The following is a 23,949-nucleotide window of genomic DNA, read 5'->3' as shown; positions in this document are numbered from 1 at the left end:
TATTGAAACAGCCCTGTTTATACTGGGGATTAGTGAACTATATGGTATAAGAGAAAGGCAAAAATCCAGGGAAAAATCCCTCTTAACCTTTACCATAGTTCACTGGAAGCTAAAGACAATGCTGATATTACCTGCTTTTTTCCAATGAGAGTAGTACATGAAGCGTAATGATACATAAGACACTAGCATCTCCAGTACTACAAAAATACTAAAATTTACAATATTAAATTCATTATGAAGAAACAGGCATGTAAAATGCTTTTAACCTTTCAGAAATTAGAAAAAAATTACCTAATAATAACAGAGTCTCTTGTATAGCCACCATCATATTCTGTAGTTTCTTCTAGTGCTTGAAAATCTAAATTCTGTAAGAAGATGACATTTTTAAAAATAACCACTGATTATATACTTTGGATCAAAAAAGCTCCACTTTTTCTGGTGTAAATTCAGGATTCTTACCCTACTTCCACAAATAAGTAATTCAATTTCCTCTGGTCTAAATAAATATTTCAAAGGAGATTCATTGGTCACCATGTGGAATCCTCTCCGAAAGGCCTTGAACTGCTTTTCTACTGATTTATTGAGGATATAGTCAGCATACAGATTGACAAACTCCTGTAAGGAAACAATCCCCCAAAAAAACCTTAGTACTTTGACATGTGCCACTTGAAGTATCTCCCCAAAATACATTTAACTCTGTGATTCTATGCAGATTATCTGGGCTCAGCTTCTACTCAGCAGTAACAAAGAGCAAGTCTCAAATATTTCTCAAACGGGTCAAACACCACACCCAGAAGCTATGTAAGCATATATCAATGCTTACTTTAAGAGAGAAGCCTTTTCGGCTTAAAATTACATTGTGTATGGCAATTTTAAAAGGCTTTTAATTATGTGAGAACAAACTTTTATAGAGTCCTACAAAATTCTGCAGTGAGTATCTAAAAATTATGGATTGTGTTAAAAAGTATCATTTGAGTGTACCTTTCTATTTTCATTCGTAATAGGAATTTTATCACCGTTTTCCTTTAAATCATGCATCATTGGATTGCCAAAGAGATCCGTATGAGATATTTGAAATGTGATCATCATATCGTCTTCCACACTTCCTTCATACTCTAGTAAGTCTCTCAAACTCTGGTAAAGAACCTAATAGAATAAGAAATATGTGGCTGTCATAAATAAGTTTCAATAGATTTCACCGAGTAATACCAGAAGACATGAAATTGTCTGCCTGAAAGAGGGCTGTTAGATCCTATGACAGAAGTCACCTACCATCTCCCGTAACAGTCCAAACAGGTATATTAAGCTCAGTGTTTGTAAAAACAACCAACAGCAGATATTAAGGAAAGACAAAAAAGAAACATGGCAATGACTGGTAACTCCCTCAGAAGAGCCTACCAGTACCCAGGAATCTTCCTAAATGTAACGGTCAGACCTGTAGCTTAGGAGCCACTGATCACCTCTTCCTCTTTTAACTCTTTTGAAACTGCATTTACTTTTGGCATCCAGGACATGTTACACTAGTAAGTTGAACATATCTGTGTTAAAATCAAATAAAATGCTATATTTTATATCAGATTAATTCAGGCAGCAGGCTTTTTATCTCCTACAGCTTGATTTAAAACCCAAACAAACTAGGAAGTAATCTTGAAGCAACACAGATGGGGAAGTCATTAAGTTAAGAAAACATTTATGCACAATCACAAGTTAGGTCAGAATTTGCCAAGTGGAATCTGAAATTACCTGTAAGAGTTTGCTCTGTACAAAAGAGCAACCGGCCTTCTTCCCTGCTACGCCTTAGGAAAATCCCAAGACCCTCTTGGAAAGAAAAGGCTATGCAGAAAGGAACAATTCTTTGGCCGAGTCAGAGGAGCAGGACTCAAGAATGCAGAGTGAAGGTAAAAGCAACAACTGAGCACGACTATATTTTTTGAAGTGAAGTAGAAGTAATAAATTCCCCTCAATGTTTTAATTATTCAAAGCTTACATGTAAACCTCATCCCCTAACTATCTGTATCCTTTTGATTCTTTAAAAATCTCTTGCATTGAAAATGACTGGACTTGGAACCATTGGTGGTCAGGGCTGGTGAACACCCTGTCCTCCATGCTCTACAGCATTAGCAAAAGCTAATGGGAGACTTGACTACTCCAAATTTCATTTTTGATTTGAGAAGCTCTGAAGTAAGTGTTTAAGTCATATTAGAATACAAAGAGTTTTAAAAGGGTTATTTTAAAAGAAGTCAGTGTAGGTCTCAGAGGAGAAACATAAGTGTTGGGGAGAAAAATTAAGAAATGCCCTGTCTTGTTCCACAGAAATAAATCCACTTTTTCTGTCATAAAAAATTGTGAGTAATAAAAATTACAGGAAACTGGGAGCACTGTGTATTTCTCAACATTATTTTACAGAGACGCTGGTCAAAGCTGGCAGGCTGGATAACCTTTTTTTTTTTTTGATTACACATGCCTCATTTTCCGATTAAACAAAACCAAAAGGCAAGCTCTTTTTAAATAGCATCACTTTATTCATCTTTTTTGAATAGTGAAGATTTTGTGTAACTGCTTATGAAAAGGGAAATGTCCCACCATCTGAAGTGAAATGAAGCATACTAATAACTCATACTAGCCAGCATGATGGAAAGCTACTGGTGATCTTTGGTTGAAAACAGAGCAGGGCCAAGAAGCCCTGCATACGTGCTTCTATGCTCTATCTACTAAAGCATGCCAGCAGCTTGGTGGTTTGTTTGCTATAGACAAAAACCAGTATGAGCATCGCACCTTTGCATGTCTACCATTGCTTTCACATAGTACTGCAAACCTTCCTCCTACTTCTATATATAACAGCCTAATTTTAGAAGTCTCTTTGGGAAGATACTATTAATAATAGTTTATGCTTAATAGTGCTTAGTAATATTAAGCAGTTTAGGCAGCATGCAAAAAAATAGAGCAAAGCTTTATTGATAACCAGCCCTATTTGTTGACTTGACAATTCTGCCTCCTCCAAATCAGATGTAGTAAGAGGTTTTACTGCTTATGAATTTATTTTAACACACACAGACTCTTCGCACAAGTCACTGGTTATTTCACTTCCACTTCTGACTGACTGTGATCAAGTTACTGCATGGAAAATGCATTAATGAACTCAAAGAACATAATGAACTTACAGGATGAGAGTCTGCCAGATCACGGAAAGTTCCTTTTTTGCCCATTAGCTTCCTGTAGACAACCATGGGAAAATGTACATCCAGTATACAGTTATTGTAAATAGCCAGACCCAGTACTATGCCAATCAGTGTAAACTGACCCTCAGTTTCAAAAGAGGACGGATTAAACCAAAACAGTTTTGTAGATTCATCATATGTGAACATCCCTGTAAAAAACATGATGTTGAACAATTATGGTTACATTTCAATAAAAATGACACATAAAACATACCATTATAAACCCATTTACATTACAATGCCTCTAAAACATGTTTAACTTAACATTATGCTGAATTTAGTGACAAAGATAAGCTACTTACCTTACGGTAATTGGAGTTACTCAAAATACTGTTACTCACATGACCACTAAAAGCATGCAGGAGACCTGAGATACAACATCCTGCAAGGCCCACCTTGCAACCTTTCGTCCCCTTCTGTTACTGAGGAAGCAGCAGCACATTGCCAACATAGATTGATAGTAACTTTTGTACAAGTAAACACAATCGAAAACCACGTGGATAAAACAGTCCTGAAGAACTCCAGTTACTACAAAGTGATCACCTTTCCTCAAAGGCTTTTCCAGGCCAGTTCCAGCAAAGGAATGGGGCTAGGTGCAGCCCTATTACTGAATTGGAAGCTACAATGATGGAGCTGGGATTAACCACCACATGTAAACTTAAGAGTTAAATGCCTAAGAGGGTTTTTTTTGTTTGTTTGTTTAAAGGTACTCAACAAGGTCCACTGAGTTGCTGCAGCTATCATATACATCCTAACTTGAGGGGAAAATGTAACACGGGAGTATCATTTCACAGGAGGGGCTGCAATTTTAACAGGCTGTAACTGTTGAAAAGGAGATATTTTCTTTGTTCCCCTATGCCTCCTTCATCTGATTCAGCTGACTGTTTCAGGTGACCAATTTCCTGCCAAGTTCACAAGCTGCCTACCTTCACAGAAGGCTTCAAGCAGCTGAACTGGCACACACTAGGAGAGGGAGGGAGCGGACAGAACTGTACAGACAAGAGAAGGGCAAAGAGCTCCTTACCCTTTTGGCTGTAGCAACCCACTAGATTAGCTCGTTTATGAAACCAGTTTGTGTACAGGCTATAAACTATTTAAATGAGTGCCACGGTAAAATCGATTGCTTACCTGACTAGATGCTGAGAAGCAAGATAAATGCAAACCCCATAGACTTAAGGGGAGGGAGAGAGGCTACCCTGCACAAGTATAGTCCCAGTGACCTGTTGCTGGTACAGCTAAGTCCCATGATTTCCAGGCAGAACCTAAGGAAAAGAGCCCAGGCTCCTTCCTCCTCACACACCAGAAGTTCAATGCATGTGGTCAAGAACACGAGTTACATTTGCCACAAGGATCTACCTTGTCAGCTCTTAAAAGGTATGCTTATTCACAACCTATGGAGATGTACAAATTGATTACAAAGCCACACAAACAAAGTCACAAAATGACTCCTAAGACTGAAAGTAAGATGCCACTTTCAGCCAAGAGATAAAGCCTGAATTCTCATTCAATGTAAGGAAACAAACTGCGAACTTGTTCAGAGACTCTGGCTAGTCCCCCAAATTGAAGATTATTTATCTCAGTAAGGCAGTAGGACAGGGTCAGCTATTAGGGGAGCACACAAGTAACAGACTAACACATCAGGTAAAGCAACTGGAAATCAGAAATGCGTGAGCAACACAAGCATATATATAGGAGAAGCATTAAATAGAAGCCTGCATTCCATTTTCTGAATTGACTGAAGTAACTTCAGGATTACTGGCACCATAAAAGCAATGACTTGTACTTTCTGGGAGATGATAGAAGAGTTAAACAGTCAAAACAAACAACTCTAGCAAATGTCTAATAATGAAGGACTAACAGTTTACCCAGATCCACATCTGGAAACACTTTAATGCATAATGCAACATTTTATTCACTGACCAAAATTAAGACTATAGTACATCAAAATCATAATAAAACACCAGAAGAAACTGGAAGCTACCATAAGGGGAAAACAATTGAATAGCGTTGCTAGGAATATTACATGAAGTTATTCCTTCTTCCCTTTTACCATGGTGACTGTTGGTCATAAATCTAATATTCTGCCTGAGTTATTGCCTCCTTTGAGTAAAACTTCAAGGTAGTTTAATATGAAGACACTTGAAATGTAATGGCAAAGAAACTATTACAGCAATAAACATCACTCCACACGTACCTATCAGAGGACATTTTAAATTTCATTTAAAGGATTTCCTTCATTTTCTCTGGTAAATAAAGTATCTACAAATCAACTAAAGTCACGCTTGGTGACATTATGGTGTGTAAACTGCTATACTGCAGTGCGTATTAATAAGTGCAAAAGAAAAGACAACTGTGAAAGCAAGGTACATTTTCTGCTTTTACACATTTGTGCCAAAAGCCAATAAATGCCTTTTTTTCCAAAGTTGATATGAATAAAAAAAGTGTACTTTTAAAAAATTTTATATACAGAAGTAAAATTTAAAACATGCATGCATATCTAATCTATTACCCATCTTTATACACAGGGAGCATATATATCCTGGCTGGATCTTAGCTGAATCAGATTTCAATTGCTAAATAGGTGTATTTCAATATAAGCATCCCACACAACTTCTGTTTAGATAAACTCAGGTCAAAAATGTATTTTGGATTGGAAATGCAACTTCATCAGTCAAAGTACTAAGACTTCCTTGTTTTGCCATACTCTAATTTATTGCAAATAACCTTGCTAAATCAGGTTCCAAATCTCTCCAAGTTAATAGCAGTTTTCAGAGTGAGTAAGACTTGTCTGCAGATCTATATCACTTATTACAAGAACTGGCTTGCGTACAGTGCAGAGCAAGTGCCAAGGTTCAGATTCTGTTACCAATTCTGGGGACTTCCTCTTTAACCCAGTCAAAATGAATTTCTGCGTTTCTTCAGTTTTCTAAGCTACAAACCCAAGAACAACGGTTTTCTTTTGTAAAAGAGTTTGGTGAACCCAAACTAAATAATGGCCATAAGCTGGTGAGCTTCTTTATAATGGAAGCCATTACAGGAACTACAACGTGACATCGTATTTCACATAAACTATGAAATTAGTATAGGAACCTGGTAGGTCTCATTTCTATTCTAAGACAAAGATTCCTAACATTTTAAAGCATTTTAATCTCTTCAGAGCAGCAGACAAGCTGCATATTAAAAGCAGCACACCCTTGCATGTATAAAAACGGAAGCATAAAAGACTGGTGCAGGGAGCAAAGTGAAAAACAGTAAGATGGAAATGTGACTGTTAAAACAAATACGAAACTTTGACTCCAATACATCAAATTACTCTTAGTTCTTAACTAACTACAATCAAATTTGACATTACTGCCACACTAGATCTGTACCCCTTTCAGATGAAATCGTTAGGAGAACTGAGACTATCAGATTTTTTAAGCTGGAGGAAGGGGAGGAAATAACTCGAAAACTCACCATAGTCCTACTCTGGTTTTATTGCAGAAGCTCTTCCTCTTTGGTTTGATTACTAATTCTAGAAGCTAATCACAAAGCAAAGCGAGGAGAAAGGTGAGAGAACAAATAAAGGAACCCTGCAAAGAAACCCTGTACTACTGATTTATATCTAAGCAAGCAATGGCAGCTTTCACTAACTATACACAGTTATTCCTTTCATCATTCCTCCTTAGGGGATGACTGATGATGAAATACTGAGCCTCAATGGGTCAAATACTCTCATGATCACCAAGAAACCTGGACAGCTTCAAAGAGAAGCAGCAGCAGATGTAGAAAGGCATTACATAAACACAGAAGGGCCCAGGTTGGCAGGAACCTTGAAAATTCATCTGGTCCAACCTTTCACGGGAAAAATCTCATAAACTAGTACATTATTAGAACACATACCAATATCTGGATTGAAGATTTCTTCCACGACCAGTTGAAAAAATTCTTTGGAAACACCTCCTTCATCTACCCCTTGCTCTCCTTCAAATTCAACATACAATTGCTTCTTCAAGTCTGCAGGATTTTCCATGGCAATCATCTCTAGCTATTGAGTGAAAAGACAGAAGCATTTAATTAGTAAATCTGTTTATTAGAAGACTCAATTGAACATCAAATAATGAAATCAAAACTACCCTCCAAACCTAAGAAGAAAGCAAGTATAAATGACAACAGTAAAATATCAGAAACCAATAGTAACACTAAATCACTCTAAGCACATACTAGAATTTGGGGATTAACACAGCAAGAAACTTACCACAGATCTGATCTGTTAGCCAATTAAGTCTGTTAGCCTTCTCCATTTCTATTCTTTTAAGCACTTATTTTAAATAAGTTAGCATTGTGCTGCACAAAATTCACAGAAAACAATATGAAAACAAGATGTATTACTGGGATAAATTCATCCAACAATGAAGAGAGACTGCAATCTGATCTACATGCTTGACAATGGATGGTTTTGTGAAGGGATTACACAGATATGTTTTCAGAACCTTCATGTGATAATTTACAGTGGGAAACAGAAGACAAGCCTTTGACTAGTAGCTGCATCTCACAAACAAAGAGCTGAGGGGAAAAAAAAAAGAAATAAAAAGACACTTATATTACAGTCAAATCAATCCCCTTTCCTCTTGACTCTAATGAAGAAGTCTCAGAAATCTCTTGCTGCTCTTTATTCAGTGCCTTTAAACAGATTTACTGCATTGCTTCCATGAAAGTGAGAATTCAGTTAAGGTCAAATAGAAATTGTGACTATCATAGGAAAGGATTTCATGTCTATTTCTTCCAACAAAAATGCATTCTTTCAGTAAATCAAGTTATACAAGAATACTTTGCAGCTGATAAGAAATATGAGGCTTAAAAGCATAAACACATTGCTTAAACCTGTGCAGCGTGATTACTGCTGTTGAGTTTTCTTTGCCATGTAGGTATGTTTAGTGTACAGTAAGGCACAGATGGACCTGTACATTCCTCTGCCAAGACTGTAATACTGGTGAGATTCGCCTCTAATCCTGCTATTGCAAACTGTATTTACCAGCAGGTGCCCTTCACAGGCCAAATCATTTCTTTTTATTTCTCTACCCCACCCTATCCCCACACACATATGCCAACACATCGTTTACATCCCAGAATTTTACTACAGAAGTATAAAGGAAAACAGGAACAGAAGAGAGGTGATAGGGCGGCAGTAACGACACCACCAACTCATGACACCACCAGTAAGATACATTTTCTCCCAGTAACCGCCAAGCCAGCCAGCCATGTTGCAAGCAGCACAGCAGGGGAAGATGAGTGCTTAGCATAACGGATTTGAAGACTTTGAAGCTCCTCATGCAAAAGGAGCATGTGGGGAAAGAACTGCACTAACTGGTATTGAAAACTACTGTCAGGAAGAGGAAGAGTAACTCCATAGCATATAAAGCTCAGTTAAAAAAAAAAAATGGGGGTAAGCCAGAAGACCCCAAGAACAAGAGCAAGTGAAATCAGCTCCATAGCATATAAAGCTCAGTTAAAAAAAAAATAAAAAAATGGGGGTAAGCCAGAAGACCCCAAGACTAAGAGCAAGTGAATTCACATTAGCAGACTGAGATGTACATTAAATAACTAAATTTTCCACATAATCTTGTAATGTACCACCTAAAGCATTCTGTCCATTTGGTATTCTATCGCATGTAATTTGCAATAAACTATTTTTGCCCCCAAGGAGACCAAGTAACATTTCTTCTTTGAAATTAACTGTATTTTATCAATAACACTTCTGCAGCAAAACCATGTTGCAGTTCAGCCCTCATTGGTATTCTCATCACACGCTTCCCATAACAGTGTCATTTTGCACCCTGCCTTTCATATCAATCTTAAAATTATGCCATCTTACAGACATGTAAAAAAATTTTGTTCCTGAATAGGAGGGATAATGGAGCTTAAGCCATGTTCCAAATACAACTGAGACTTTTTAAAACCAGAGAAGCAGCATTTATTTAAAGACCGTAAGTACAGGTTATACATTCAAGCTGGACAGACAGATGTTCTCCTATTTGAAACCTTTCTGCTTGCAACTGGCATTAATAACAACTTTGGGTGTTTCTCCCCAGTCATGACTTTGTTGGCTTTGTAATATTGACCACCAGCAATTTATTGTGCAAGTTCTATGAATTTTGATGAGTTCTGAGAAAGCAAGCATTACCTCTGCATTTCTTTTGGGACAGCAACTCTTTGTCATAGTGTAAAGGCTCTCTTGTATCATAGAAATACATTTATATTAAGGAGAGTGCTCATATTTAAACATATAAAGCAATTAAAAGCTACTTAAAAATATTTTTTTTTGGCTGAGAACTACACTGCAATGAGTGATGTAAAAGAAAAGCAGTATTAAAAGAGGGGAAGGAAACACTTAGTTGAGCAGTGCCAGCTGGGCAGATTGGACCGCTGTGCTGATGTCTGCAAGCGAGTCAGATAAAGGATTACCAAAAAGCCAGTATTTTGAGTCAAAGCCTAACGTTCCTTGAAGTAGCTTCTATAGCCAGGACAATGTTGCTGAAAGCTGCTCAACTAAAGGTTGTGAATTTAGCTGCTCCTTTGAACATCCACATCTTTCAACACTGACGCTTCACAAGAAAACTGGAACTCAGTGGGAAACGCAGCAGTAGCCACAATAGTAGAGGCGCACTGAATTTTAGCAGAACTGCAGCAGTGTTTCTATAGCAAGAAAGTCTGAACTTTAAACAGAAGTTGTTTGGTTTTAATTTTTTTAAACAATCATAGCTACCCCAATTGTGTCACCACAGATGCTGCTAGCTAAACCCAAGCCACGCTTGTGTGTGAATTCTCAAAGTTTCGGAAGCCAATGTGTTTTCTGTCATGCTGGTTTGACTGGCCAAGCAGTTGAAGTCATCATTACATTTTCCAGGGAATTCCCAGAAAGCTTGCGTGTAGCATGTCTAAAACAGTAGCATCAAAAACTGAGTATCTATCTACAAATTGAAAAACTGAAAGCTGAGGCATGATGTTATAAAGAATATCTGTATTTTGTTGTCTTAAACATGATATTGTGCCACAGGATAAGAGACTGTATGATTTACTTTGCTTACAGAAAAACACTGCGCTTTACTGAGAGACTGGAATCATCAACTGGGTGACAGAAATACGACAACATTTGAAAACTTAACATTACACCAGAGTTTGGTTACCTTCTTAAAACTGGTACTATTTGAAATAATCTTGATTCATTTAAAAATTATCAAAACAACCCACAAGTTCTAGCAATGTAACATGAAAGTTCTCTTTAAGGCAGTGGCAGGAATACTTTCCATGCTAGAAGGCAAGAATGACACGAACACAACTAATTTAAGTTGGAAAGTATCAGTGACACAACGTGACATAAGTCGGTCACTACATTTTCTGCAAAACTGCATGTGAAATAACACTTAAGTGACTAAGAAGCATCCTCTCAAGCTGCACTTTACTGTTCACGCATACGTCACCAGTCAGACATATTCTGCATGCAACCAAGGCACACTAGTGCTGAGATTTTCAACTGAGCATACATCAACATCGACTTAGGCTAAGAGAACCTCAAAGCTCCTGGAGTACATTGTTGCTAGTATACTATGAGAGAATCTGCCTACTGGCTTCAGTTGTCATGTAAGAGTTTTTGCTCATCAATATATTTAGCAGAGTCATTTACAAGCAGGAGAGGCTTGCTGTGTGCCCGCCATCTACATTCAATGTGAAATTTGTCAAAGCGAGTTTCTAACTTGTGAGCAAGTACCAGCCAGACACTGCTGAAGGAATCCACCACATTTTCACTTGCAGAACTTGTGTGTCATAACTCATGCCCTTTAAATTACTGCTACCTGAGAATAAATCCACATACAATCTGTGCAAAAAAAAAAGTAAACTCAAAGGAAGGGGATGAAAGAAATAGCTGTTGGGGAATGAAAAGGCAGAAGAGGGGATTTAAGGATAAACTTCCTTTCATTACTACCACATTCAGGTAACATGACTCAGCAGGAGCACAGTTAACATCTCAAAAGAAACCTGTTAGACAAAAAAGCAAAAATACCCACCTGTTTTCAAGAACTGCAAACTCAGCTACCAACTCCCAGGTGTAAGGGTTCTTTAATAGAAGTGGGGACTAGCACCTTACTATTTGCAATCCCACCTCCCCCAGTGACTTTTCAGACTAGCATACATAGAAGTAAGTATACAGGAAGTATATAATACAAAGAAAGCATGTTCATGAAGTCCCATTTCAATAAAAAAAAATGAAAAATAAGTTTCTGATGCAAGCTTCATACATGCAAAGAAATCAAATAATGAATGTGTAAACAAATATTTGCTTAGATATTTGTTCCAGGGTGAACTATGATTCTCTTAATAAGTGGCTTTAAACAAGTTACTGCTTCAAAGGTATTTAAAAAGGTATTGCTTCAAATTCTCAGTAAAAGGAAAAAATCCTACAGTAATTTAAAAAAAAAAAAGAAAAATCACTTACCAGGGATCATATTGGTTTTAATGAAGTCCAGAAAGTGAGGTGTACATAATGAATTCTAAAAGTTTAAATATTAAATATTGATAAGAGAACAACAGCTTGGTGATAACTTAATTACCTCGACTAATTAGCAGAGAAAAACCCGTACTTAGTCCATTTTCAAAAAGAAATGATGAAGGCTGATCAATATATTTGCTTGAAAAATATCCAGCATCAATAAGGAAGATACGAGTAAGACCATCTCAACCTAATTTTAATCAATATTTTTGATTTTTTTTTTATTATGAAATTTCATATAAAGTCAAAAAAGTCTGCAGTGGTTGTTCTGTAAAGACCCCGGTCTAGTAACATCAGTATGTAATTACTTACAATTTGAACAAGTCTAAGTATCGAAACCCCAGAAGTAAAAAGTGCAATGCAAGGGTAAAGATATCGGAAATCATAATTACTTACCTGTAATTTAAGCATGTTTGGAAACATCTTCTCACTGAACAGACCTAAGAATACACTTTTACTATTGAAGATTATTATCTTGGCAAGAATCTTCCTGATAGTTTTCACTGAAACCCTTCCAAAGTTCAATACTGCATCCAAAACTGCAATCCTCTCTGAAGCAAACTCCTACAACGTAGCTGTCACTTAGGTTTGATGCTGTCAGTGCTACTGCAGAAGCACATGGTACCCATCTTTGACCTGCAGTTCCAACTTTGACTATAATCAGAGATAGGGCAAGTCACTTCAAGGATTAGGACATAAACTTGAAGATCTTCATCCAGACCAACTACAGGCCAATTAGGAAGTGGAAAAAAAATTGTGAAATTTACTGAGAAAAAAAATAAATCACTTCTCAATCAGTTACAGGAAGTAACTGTGAAACCACAGCAGGCAATTCTTAAATAGATCAGGCACCCACTGAAGAAAGTGCAAGATGACAGCATGGAACAGTATTTTCCCTACGATGCTTTTTCCAGCTACCAGCAGACTTGCAGCTTAGCTGATTCATGAGGTTGGTGTGTGGGTCACATGAAAACGCCTGTAATGCCCATTAGCTTTTGATGGATCTTTCATAAACAGCTACGAGTTCTGGGCAATGACACCCATAATTTTAAGGTACACTGTCTGGAAAAAAAAAAAAAGTCCTTTTGCTTATGTTAAGCCTGCTTCCTGATAACACGTCTGGGTGTTACCAGTTGAGAAAAAACAGTATTTCCCCTTCAACTTCTCTATGCCATCTTTTATGTCCTCTCAGTCACCTTTTTGCCATTAAGAGGACTGACAATATTTCTGAAGAGGCTCTGAGCTTTCCAAATGTATTCCTGTTGCATCTTTTTTTGATATTAAAATGAGAAGAAAAAAAATGAAAAAAAAGAGACATAGGCACACTACAGTAAACAGAGACATTGGATTGTTTCATTTGCTCCTTTAGCTTCTAACACTTCCTCAGGAATATATTAAATCTCTTCCTTGAACAGTGATACTTCATATCGTCAGTTAATTAAAAGGTGACCTTTGTACATACATTTATCAACACAATTTTCTCTAAGTCCCCATCATCTCACAACAGGTACTTTGTTGCTGTTTGAAATGGCACATACAGCTCCCTTCCTCTAGCTAGGATGGTGAGCCTTCATTCATTTCCATTTTACCAAATACAATCTATTTTCCACTTTCAAGAAATATCTGGGCTGCACTTGCTTTTGTTGACTAACATTACAGTTCAGCTCAGACTGCTTGAATTTAGAACAATTTTATCTTCTTAATTTTCTGTCCCAGAATAAACAGTTTAAAATTCTTACTCTCCTTGGGGCTTTGACAGAGTCAGATCACCATAATTTAGCATGTTCTGACAGCTTAAATTAACAGCCATAAGAGGATCCATGGCAACTGCCCAGGCATGTACTCATAGGCTGCTAGGCTGTGCAAGGGCTGCTGCAAGTGCATCACAATTTAAATTAGTATGTTTGAGCTTGATCTGATTTGAACTACCCGAATTTCCAACAGACGAAGAGTGTGCACAGCAATGGGTGCTGTGGCCCTGTTGTGATACAGTAGCTGCACCGACCTGATGTTGCCCCTGAGCTTTCTAAGCAACACCAAACAGATTTCTTGTCCTCAAGGATTTCAACTTCCTTCCACAACAAGCAACATGTGGAAGAACACCTTTTCTCATACTTACAGATTCTCCTTCCCATCGTCAGTATGAGGAAGGTCTGCTTCCTCTCTGCTGGAACTGACATTAAAATGAACATCTGCCTAGAACTAGCTCTTACCCTCTTTTTGCACATCCTCTCCTAAAGACATAGTACCATCTCTCCCTTTTTTCCAGTATTTATGTATCCCAAAGCTGAACAGAGCTTTGGAAATGTAAACAAACTCCATTACAATAGTGTGACAATTCTATCCAGTTACATTAGCTTTGGAAATGTAAACAAACTCCATTACAATAATGTGACAAAATGTAACTGGATAGAATTGTAAGTCTGATAGGTAATAAAATTACAAAGAGTATTCTTATATTAGAAAACTGGTACACACTAGGGTTTAATCTCAAAACACTGTATTTCTCATCTAATATAATAACTGGGTTTACAGACAGAAGCCATTGCAATTTTATTTTTCCTACTTGAAGACAAACATTTTCCCTGAGAAGTCATAATACCAGCAGTTCCCATGAAGTAGCTAACCAACTGGAAATTCAGAGGTACACAGAAAAGTCAAGGTGGGAGCTCATTTAGGGCTCTCACAATTGACCTTCAGTAGCAGTTAAAGAGGTCAAATTAAACTAGAAGTAACAGCTGGGTTGATAGGCAAAAATAGGTACTTTTTCCAGAGTCCCTCCAAATACCCATCTGGGTCTTCAGCAACAAGCTTTAAAGCCATGATTAAATTTGAAATTTTGCAAACATTGTTGTGCTTTAGTAACAGAACACAGAAAAATGAGCTTCTGAAAAATAACAGCTTTAAGCAAAAAATAAAAGGAGGAAGAGTCCTAAAATTAAAGGATGTATTTATGAAAAAGCCTATTGTGAAATATTCTTTATAGTTTCTATCCTCTGTAATTCCCATCTTCCAAAAAATGTGTGAAGAACTGGCTTCAAGTTTTACTTTAAGAAGCCAGCATGTTCAGAAACAGGCTGGTCTCACAGTTCTCCAGTACTAAGAGGCCTTACTTCTCCTTTCTCAGTCATACCAGTATTTGCACCAAATTGCACCAATGTTCAGAGAAGCGAGAAGTTCTACTTATCATGCAGTCACTGCACACATTTTATACCTAGAGGTTCAGAAGTCCACATGAAGAGTGTACAACTGAAAGGCTTTAATTCCAACTTCCATCTGAAAAACCCTACCATCATAAGATGACCCAAGACAGTCCAGAGGACAAACGTAAAGTACTGAAACAGAAGTTGGTCACTCTTACCATTAAGAGCTGTAACATCACAAAATCTGTTAATGGGGAATAAGAACTATTTGACACATCAAAACATGTAAGTCTGTAATCACTCTTGAGTAGAAGTGGTTCTGCTGAACATACAAATCTTCAGCAGCATGCTTATAATTCAAACTCAGTACGGTAAAGCTATCTGAGTTTCTTCTAGAGGAAACCTAGTATACAAAACACTGCACTAAACAGTCCTTTTCAGTTAGTCAAAACCCATGTAGTTTGCACTAATCAGAACCAACAAATCTAAGTTCCATGTTGCTGCGTGACTTACCCGGACGAGCGCATCATCTATGATGTGATCACGTCTCACTTTAAGTCGCAAATACGGGTTGAGCTGCTGTCCTTGAACTAAGCTGTAGAGCACAGTTATACGTCTTTCACTGTACATCCGGATTCTATTGTCATAATACAAACCCAGGTTCTTGGTAACAGCATTCAATATGAAGGGACAGGTCATAAAAGAGAATTTATTTTCTGTTTCTACTTTGAAGAAAGTGTAGTCTTTGTCCATTTCTAGAACATCATTCAGTGGTTCATTAATAAATTCTTCAAAAGGGATAAGTGGTTTTCTGCAATCTATAGTTTTTACACCAAGTTCAGTTTCCAGTGGGTCCACTCGAGGACCTTTTTTATTTCTTCTTTCCTCACCCAACAGCTCTTGAAGAGTTAGTTCACTTGATTCTGGGATGGGTTCTTCATCTTCCTCTTCATTATGATCTGTATCCACATCCCCTCCTACTACATTTGCATAGTAAACCATTTTCAAGCACTTTGAAGCAGCAACAACAGCATCATCATCATTCACTAGGTTACGACTATTGAACTCATTGCTTATGACTTTGTAAGTAATAAGCTGCTGAAACGTTTCCATCATTCTCCGAATTTGGTCTGCTCTGTACTTAGACCATAATCTGACCAGTTTTGCTTGAGCTGCAAGGGGTAGTTTGCTCATTGCTTTGCAAAACAATGGTAAAGCCATTTCCAGATATTCTGGGCTATGAAGATTGCCATTCTCCATAACGATAATAAACAAATTCAGATAGTTAGGATCCCGAGAGTACACATTATGGTAAGTCAAGTCACATTCCACGTTAGGTGACAAGTACACAAGTGCATTTAAAAAGGCAGTTTCTATTTTTTCATTAGAAAGTAATCTATCGTAGACCCGTCTGACTGCTTCAATATCTACAGACACTTCATCCGGGCCTAGTTTTTGGAGGTTATTATCTCCCTGTGTGTTATCACCTATTCTTGACGACGAAGACGACGATGCGCCTGAATCTTCTTCCATAGCAGCAGCTGAACAGGCAGCTTTTTCCTTTTCATCTTCATCTTTGTCTTCATCCTTTCCTTGAAGAGACTTGAGCTCCTCCTTGGTGTGCTGCTTGGCTTTTCGGAAACTCTGTACCAATGCTTCAGCACTAGAAAACACTCTCCCAATCACACGGATTAAAGGGGAATAATCCTCTTTCTCTCGACATAGTTCAAGAATTTCATATATCTTGTCTTCTGTTAGAAAAGTCACATCTATAAAAAGACAAAATATTAATTTTAATATGACAAAAAGAAAAATATAAAATACATCTCATTTACTCTACTCAAGGAATCTGTATCATATCATTAACACTGGAAAACACAGTACCAGTGCTGGATAAACTCAAGACAGATACTTTATCATTTCATTAGTATGAAGAAACACTATTCACTATGATTTTATAAAATACTTTATTCATGGATGCTAATCAGAGAACACGCTCAATAGTACAACTGTTTTGCAGCCAATTAGCTGCATTTGGTAGTTAACAGTATTTCTGTTAACTACCAAATGCTCTTAAACAAGAGCAACTATATCAATCAGCAAGATGTTTAAACTTTAGAAGACTTAATGAATAAAACTGTGTGACAATACAGTCTTCTGGTAAATCTGCACAGTTTAGTTTGTGACATGCATTAACCGTATCAACCTCTCTTTCAAACACAGCACATGTGTATGGACTTCACATACACCTTCTCCCTTAAAAACACATCTTTAAAAAAAGATTCAGTAATTTGTTTTGTTGCATATCGATGGGAATATAAGAGTTCTTATTTATATTTTTAATGCTTTCTGCAACTGCTTTTATGCTAAACTGATGCCTGAAAATCATCCCAAAAACCCAAATACATGCTCAGAAATTTATGCTGCCTTTTAAGTTACATACACTGTTGGGCATGTAGGTTATTTCTTTGTACATTAGGCCACACTCTCTCACAGAGATAAACAGCTTTAGTATCATCATCAACACGCTATTCAGATGAACAACCTGGTTTACACTCATCATCTGCATGTGCTCCCAAATACCTGCCTGTTCCCCCTCCACCACAAAAGCCCCTGATACAAAATCAGTCATTTGGTGGTCCATTTGTTATCTTCCTTTTTCTTTAGGAAAGAGAAGGAGAAAACATTATTTATAGTTTCCTAGCTACTTCTTAAACAGAACCCACAGGTGCTTTCACATCAAACGATGATTTAGAGTAGGATTACCACATGATCAGACCCTGAAAAGATGGTCTTGTTTAAGCAGATTCTTCTGAACTGACACATTTTAGAACTAAAACTGAATCTGTTTAATAGCATCTCTAGATAGCTAAAAAACACAAGTCACAGCACTGTATTCACCAACCATGCCAGAAAAACTACCTGTGCAGAAGGAAGAAAGCGTATCATTTTAATAAAGACAGTTAAAGTATTTTGAAATATGATTGCCTACACCAACATTCATTCCAAGCAGTCATTAAATTAAAAATACAACCTCAGTGATGCAAAGATAGACAACCTATTGATTTTTGCAGAGGCCCAAGACATTCTTAGAGCACATATAACACAGGAAAGGTTAAGCTTATGTCATGCTACTGAGATTGACTTCTGACCAAGCTGAAGACAGTGAAAAAGCTTAAAAACTACAGTGTCCTGTTAAAAACAACAGCACTGAAAAATATTATGAAAGGATTCAAGCTTAGTGCAATATCTATTTTTATCTGTTGCCCTGCATACTCAAGAAGCAAACTTGCCTGAAAGATATTTAACTGCTGGTATAGATACTGTTCCATGCCATAGCTCCTCAAAATGAGGACCGTAGCCTCAAGTTCACTGACTCTAGATTGCAGAAGTTATTCACAGTATAAAAATTATCAGCAAAGTTGACAATTTAACAATACAACATATTTCAGATTTCCATACTCACAACAGGAATTTCCCAGTCATCATTTTTACAAGTTTTAGTATTTAAGGAACAAACCATGTGCTATTTCCAGTTAAAGTATTTAGTATTACCATCAGCAGTTTTATTAACAGTTTCAAGTCATATCCTGTGACCATCCTTTAACTCAGCTGCCATAACTGTCTGCCCCATTTTTACTTTACAACAGTAAGAACAACTGTAAGAACAACTGGAGAAAAACAAACATAGGTGAAGCTTTCTAACTCAAGTCAATTTTACGGGACTTGTGTCTGAGTACGTGAGCTTTTACATGGCTTCTCCTCTCACCTTTCTGTCGTGACCATGTTATCCAGTGAAGTAAAAATACCTCCTCTCAGACCTTGTTCTTAGTAATACTCCATGACAAATCTGTACATGAAGTCAAGCTTTAACAGTGGTCCTTGACTGTGAAAAAGACTGCATGTGATCTATGTATTGCCAACACCACACTCCCAAATTAGCAAATTTATTATTTAGCTTTTCATTACTTCTTATGGAAACTTTGTTATGATTGTGTGCTCACTGCCCGTCCACTGACCTTCTCTGTTCCCAGTTTAATGTTTTGGTGATCAAAGTTGGAAATAGCTTCCCAGGTAACTATAATACTGATTTTGAAATGGCTGTGTCTATATATGACTACATTTGTAAGCCATGCTTTAAACATACTTGCAATTTCTCTATTCCCTTCCTCTTTTTGGACTGCCATCTAAGATATTACTGAGATACTGACAACGGTGTCCAGATACATTTTTTCCCCCAATAGTCTTAGGGCGCAGCACTACAGAAAAGTAATTTAAATGATTCTTTCTGAAGGGCATTTCTTCCAGTTTATTTAGAACTTTCAATCTTATGTCAAGCATAAAAGTAAGCTGCACATCCTTTTCCTTGGCTTTCTTAAAAACTTAACTGCAGTTTCCCAGTAACTGTTGCTGCAGATGGACCTTAAAAAAAAAAATTCAGAGCACTAGATTCCTTAGACATCATCCAATTCCAAAGGTAACTAAGAGTCTCACATGGGCTTTAAGAATGGATTAATGCTCTGTCCATACAGCTACAAATACAGGTCAATACTTGTGATGCTGCAACAGATGAAGTCAGAAGACAGAAGAGTCATTGCTTTAGACAACAGACTGTCTCTAGAGATAGATATCTAAGAGTCTTCTCAACCTGTCTTGGGGAGAGAGGACAGTAGGGTCATGGAGAAGGATGAAGGTCCTGTATGTGCATACCTCCATTAAAAAGACAGAAAACTACAAGACAAATCATAAAACAGACCTAATGTGCCTCTTGCCCATCTAACACTACACTGGTTCCCCTCTCCACTCCCTACTGTTTGCCCCTTTGCTTACTCAGCTCGTAAATAACTGGGGGACAAGTTTATCCTTGCATCAGATAAAGAACAAGCTGATGCAGGTATTGACTGAAGCATCTCAGGTCCCTTGTAACAGTGCTATGTTTTATTGCTGATTCTGTAAGCCTTTTTAATTCTTCGCTGTGAAGAGTTTCACCTTCTTTAGCTAAACGAATAAATCAACTTCTGTGTTTATATACCACTTACTGCAATGATACTTAAAGGTCTGCTCAAAGGTTAATGGCTTTAATTTCATGTAGCTTGTGATTTCTGTTTGCACTACAGGTTTTGATTACAACTAAAATTATTCTTGTACTATGTATTTACTATTCTAGAGAGTTTGAATAACTAAACAGAAGTCAAAAAAAGACACACTGATCAGTAATTAATTTTTGTACACTGTCTTAGAAATCGCTTTGCTTAAACTTTTTTTACCTTGGTAGATGTATCACCTATCATCCACTGTATCATTTTTTGTTCATCTGTTACAGTTTCTTAACACAGAATCTGGAATTAGTTAAAGTGTAACTTTTATAACTCATTAACTACAGAAGAGTCACAAACCTGGTGAAACTAACAGTCATACAACAGCACTTAAAAAAAACCTCTCCATATTTGCAAACCCAGTAATCTCAGAAGGCAACAAATGCATGTGGATTTTAACAGAGATGTGGTAAAGATCCAGATTTGGAATCAGTGTTCAGTATTAACCCAGCCATTTTTCAGAATCCATAGTAAAATATTTGATTGCCAAATAGTGTATTTTACTTCAGAAGTCAGCAGAACACCACCACAGCCAGCAGAATACCACCACAGTAAATTCTGTAGGCTTATACTCATGCATATTAAATGTATTTTATTTTAGGAAAATTCTAAAATAACATCTTACCTTTAAAGTCATCTCTTGGGCCTTGCATTTCCTTCTTGTTCATTTTTCTGTCAGTGCAGGAATTGTTATGGGCACCTTTGGAATTGTTTTCTAGGTAAGCTGAGCTCGTTCCTTTCTTGGAGGGATGAGGATCACAGAGTTTTGCATTAATCTTATAAAGCTCGAGGGCCTTAATGGCTGCTGCATTGTTATCCATACGGAGAAAAGTTGGACAGGAAGCACAAAATTCATTCGTGCAGGCTTCATTTCCACAGCCCTCAGTTAACTGGTGGTAGTAGCGCTCTATTAGATGCTTTGCAGCTGCTCGCTTCCTGTAGCAAACATTCAAACAGTAAGTACAAGGATTAGTAGAGCTTTCACATACAAAGCTCATTCAAAAGCATCAGCAAGGCAGAGATTAGTCAGGCACTGAAACACAAGATTTCTGTATCAGAGAGGACACATCAGGAAATTTTTTAAATGCGGTATTCTCATCTTGACAAATGCAAATACATTTAACACAATTTAATTTGTGGGTCCTATGCGAGAGGTAAATCCTGTTTATGCACACTTTTCAGCTTTACATTCTAGTGTTATAGTGGACACAATCTTGTTCAGTTCTGAACAATCTCAATTGTCACCAAAAAAGACAGCAATTTAGATGCAAAGCAAGGCTGCAAGTGAAACAGAACTGGATCTCATACAGGTGATTGAGTCTGATGTATAGTACTGAGGTATGGGTGCCATTGACAGAGGGAAGAGGCATGAAATACAAATGATCCAGGCATTTGTTTAGTAATACTATCAATACTACACCAAGAGGATATAAACCCTTTAAAAATTAAACCTTTTTTTAATCAAGATTCCAGATGACTAAGTTATCAGATATTTAGTCTATTTAAACCTGTAGAAAAAAATATTCCTTAAACTGACAACAAAATCATGATTAAAGATGAGCTCAAGGCTGAATATCTCTCTCCCCCACTTAATAAGGTATATGGTTCTCAAAAAAGAAGTTATTTGCCAAATCCTCCCCTTTCTCCTGCAATTATACATAGCAAGCATATATTTTGAAGAATTACAACTGTATTGCTATACAAGTCAATATGTTCATTTGCTCAGTACTATAAATACACACACAAGAAAAATTTAACTGGCCAATTAGTAAGGTCACAGACTTTTACAGAAACAGGCAAATGGTAAAGAAGTCACTGGAAAGCTGCAGGTAGTTGGGACAGAAGAAGCTGCATGCAGCACCAAGAGCACCGTATTTCACATTTTGGAAAGAAACCCCCAAAACTTCACTTCATTTAAGGAAACAAGTTATTAACAAAAAATATCAACTATGAAACATTTAAAACATTTTGATTAGGTGTAACATGCAGGCTTTTTACCTAACTAGTAATACAGTACTACAGAGATTAGAACCTGTGAAGCAAGATTTTAATCAGAAATTGTAATATTAAAGGTGCCTTTTCAGATGTTGATGCATGCACAGATTCTGCACAGAACAAGTACTTGAGACCTGACGTGCTAGACCCACTGGTACTACTCAGCACTTGCTGCACCTAGCTGTTAATATTGTTAAGTATCAGAGTTTCAGTGCAGTTGCTTCAGAAGCAAAAATGTCCTCAAGTTCTGAAAGTAACTATTGAAGCGTATATTATTCAGCAAGAACCCCTTTGTTCCTTCCTTTTCACTCTTCGATATCTCATGATCCTAGAGAAGAAAATATATCTCAAAGAAAACCATTACCTCAGTGTCTACCTGACCTTCCAAATGACCCAGTGAGTTCCAAGATGGAAAAAAAAAAAAAAAATTGAAGAGAAAGGTTTCCCTGGCACCTTGAGACAGAGGTGGAAGACCATAAAAAAAAGAAATAGAGCAGCACCAGCAATACCATCAAAACCACTACTGTATAAACAAGGAACAGCTGTATTCTATTCAAAGGAAAAAGTTCTAGCCTCTCCAGTTTTTATATAAGTGGACTTTGGAAAACCTGCCTCTCTCCACATATGGATAAAAATATAAAGGTTTTTTTTGATCTTGTCTTTCGTACTTTAGCTTTTAGTATAGAGGCTTTAAAAAACTACTGTTTTTTTTAATACAACTTAGGCCAGTACATAATTTCACAGACATCTATTTCTGAATGCCAAGATTTCATGTTTTAATCATTCTTGGCTTTCAATCATTCCAGACCTTCAGATTTAGTGTGAAATATTATAATCTGTAAGCAGATAAGTATATAATGTGAAAGCCTTTCTTTGTTAATATTGAATTTTTACACCTGAGCTATGACCACCTGTCTCACCAACATGCTCCTTATTTATTCCTCTTGCAGCCTCTCCTATGCATTACCTTGATGCCTTCATGAAAGCTCTTTCCAAGTTGAAACTTACTGTTCCTTCAATTTTCTTCCCTTTCTCACTGACCATGTTTTCAACGATGCATATAAGCCAACAGTTATTGCATATACATATATTACCATTTTAACTTTATCCTTCCTCATTACCTTTTCCTTCCATCTTATTTCTCCACTGCTGTCTACATGTAGAGCACAGGTTTTTTGCCATAATTTTGGTGTTTTCTGACCTACGTAATACACCTACAAGTTACATGGATTATTTCTCACAGCTGTTTTAAGTGTGTGTGTGTGTATATATATATATACACACACACGGCATGTGTGTGTCTAACTAAAGCAGTTGGAGTTGTTATTCAGACTAAATATGTTGTGAAAAGCTGACCAATTTCTTAAGAGAGAACTTACTGTTTCAAACTGGAGAAACTGTTAGCCTTTAAGAGGCATGCACACCTTTCTAGTTTACATAACACATAGTTTGAATAAAGTTATTTCAATATATAAACACTGATATACTAACAACACATTTTATCACAAAGAATCATAGAATCACTTTGGTTGGAAAAGACCTTTGAGATCATCGAGTCCAACCTTTAACCTAACCCCGACATCCCACCACTAAACCATGTCCCTAAGCACCTCATCTATCCTTCTTTTAAATACCTCCAGGGGTGAGGACTCGACCACCTCTCTGGGCAGCCCATTCCAGAGCCTGACAACCCTTTTGGTGAAGAAGTTTTTCCTAAGGTCTAGCCTAAACCTGCCCTGGCGCAGCTTCAAACCATTCCCCCTCGTCCTATCGCCCGTTACCAGGGAGAAGAGGCCGACTCCCACCTCACGGCAGCCTCCTGTCAGGCAGTTGTAGAGGGCGATCAGGTCTCCCCTCAGCCTCCTCTTCTCCAGACTAAATAACCCCAGTTCCCTCAGCTGCTCCTTGTATGACTTGTGCTCCAGACCCCTCACCAGCTTGGTTGCTCTCCTCTGGACATGTTCCAGCAA

The 23,949-nt window shown here is 37.3% G+C and overlaps 1 protein-coding gene across 6 annotated transcripts in view; it reads right to left on the bottom strand.

Moving 5' to 3' along the window:
- Positions 1-23,949, bottom strand: part of UBE3A (ubiquitin protein ligase E3A) — a 55,558-nt gene that overhangs the window by 4,269 nt on the left and 27,340 nt on the right. For all 6 annotated transcript variants that reach the window (XR_004841848.1, XM_009637649.2, XM_035893209.1 and 3 more), the window contains 7 exons: positions 20,610-20,920; positions 15,402-16,657; positions 7,101-7,245; positions 3,162-3,367; positions 982-1,146; positions 460-615; positions 292-365 (listed from right to left, as the gene is read on the bottom strand). Coding sequence is in view for 5 of the 6 variants with exons in the window: in XM_009637649.2 (XP_009635944.1) it covers positions 292-365; positions 460-615; positions 982-1,146; positions 3,162-3,367; positions 7,101-7,245; positions 15,402-16,657; positions 20,610-20,920 (2,313 nt within the window). In the remaining variant the exon portion in view is untranslated. The remainder of the gene's footprint in view (positions 1-291; positions 366-459; positions 616-981; positions 1,147-3,161; positions 3,368-7,100; positions 7,246-15,401; positions 16,658-20,609; positions 20,921-23,949) is intronic.

This window comes from Egretta garzetta, unplaced genomic scaffold (genome assembly GCF_000687185.1).
Source record: "Egretta garzetta isolate BGI_Z169 unplaced genomic scaffold, ASM68718v1 scaffold504, whole genome shotgun sequence".
In the NCBI taxonomy this organism is placed as follows: domain Eukaryota; kingdom Metazoa; phylum Chordata; class Aves; order Pelecaniformes; family Ardeidae; genus Egretta; species Egretta garzetta.
The sequence above is the reverse complement of the archived record's forward strand: the minus strand, read 5'-3'. Positions and strand labels throughout refer to the sequence as shown.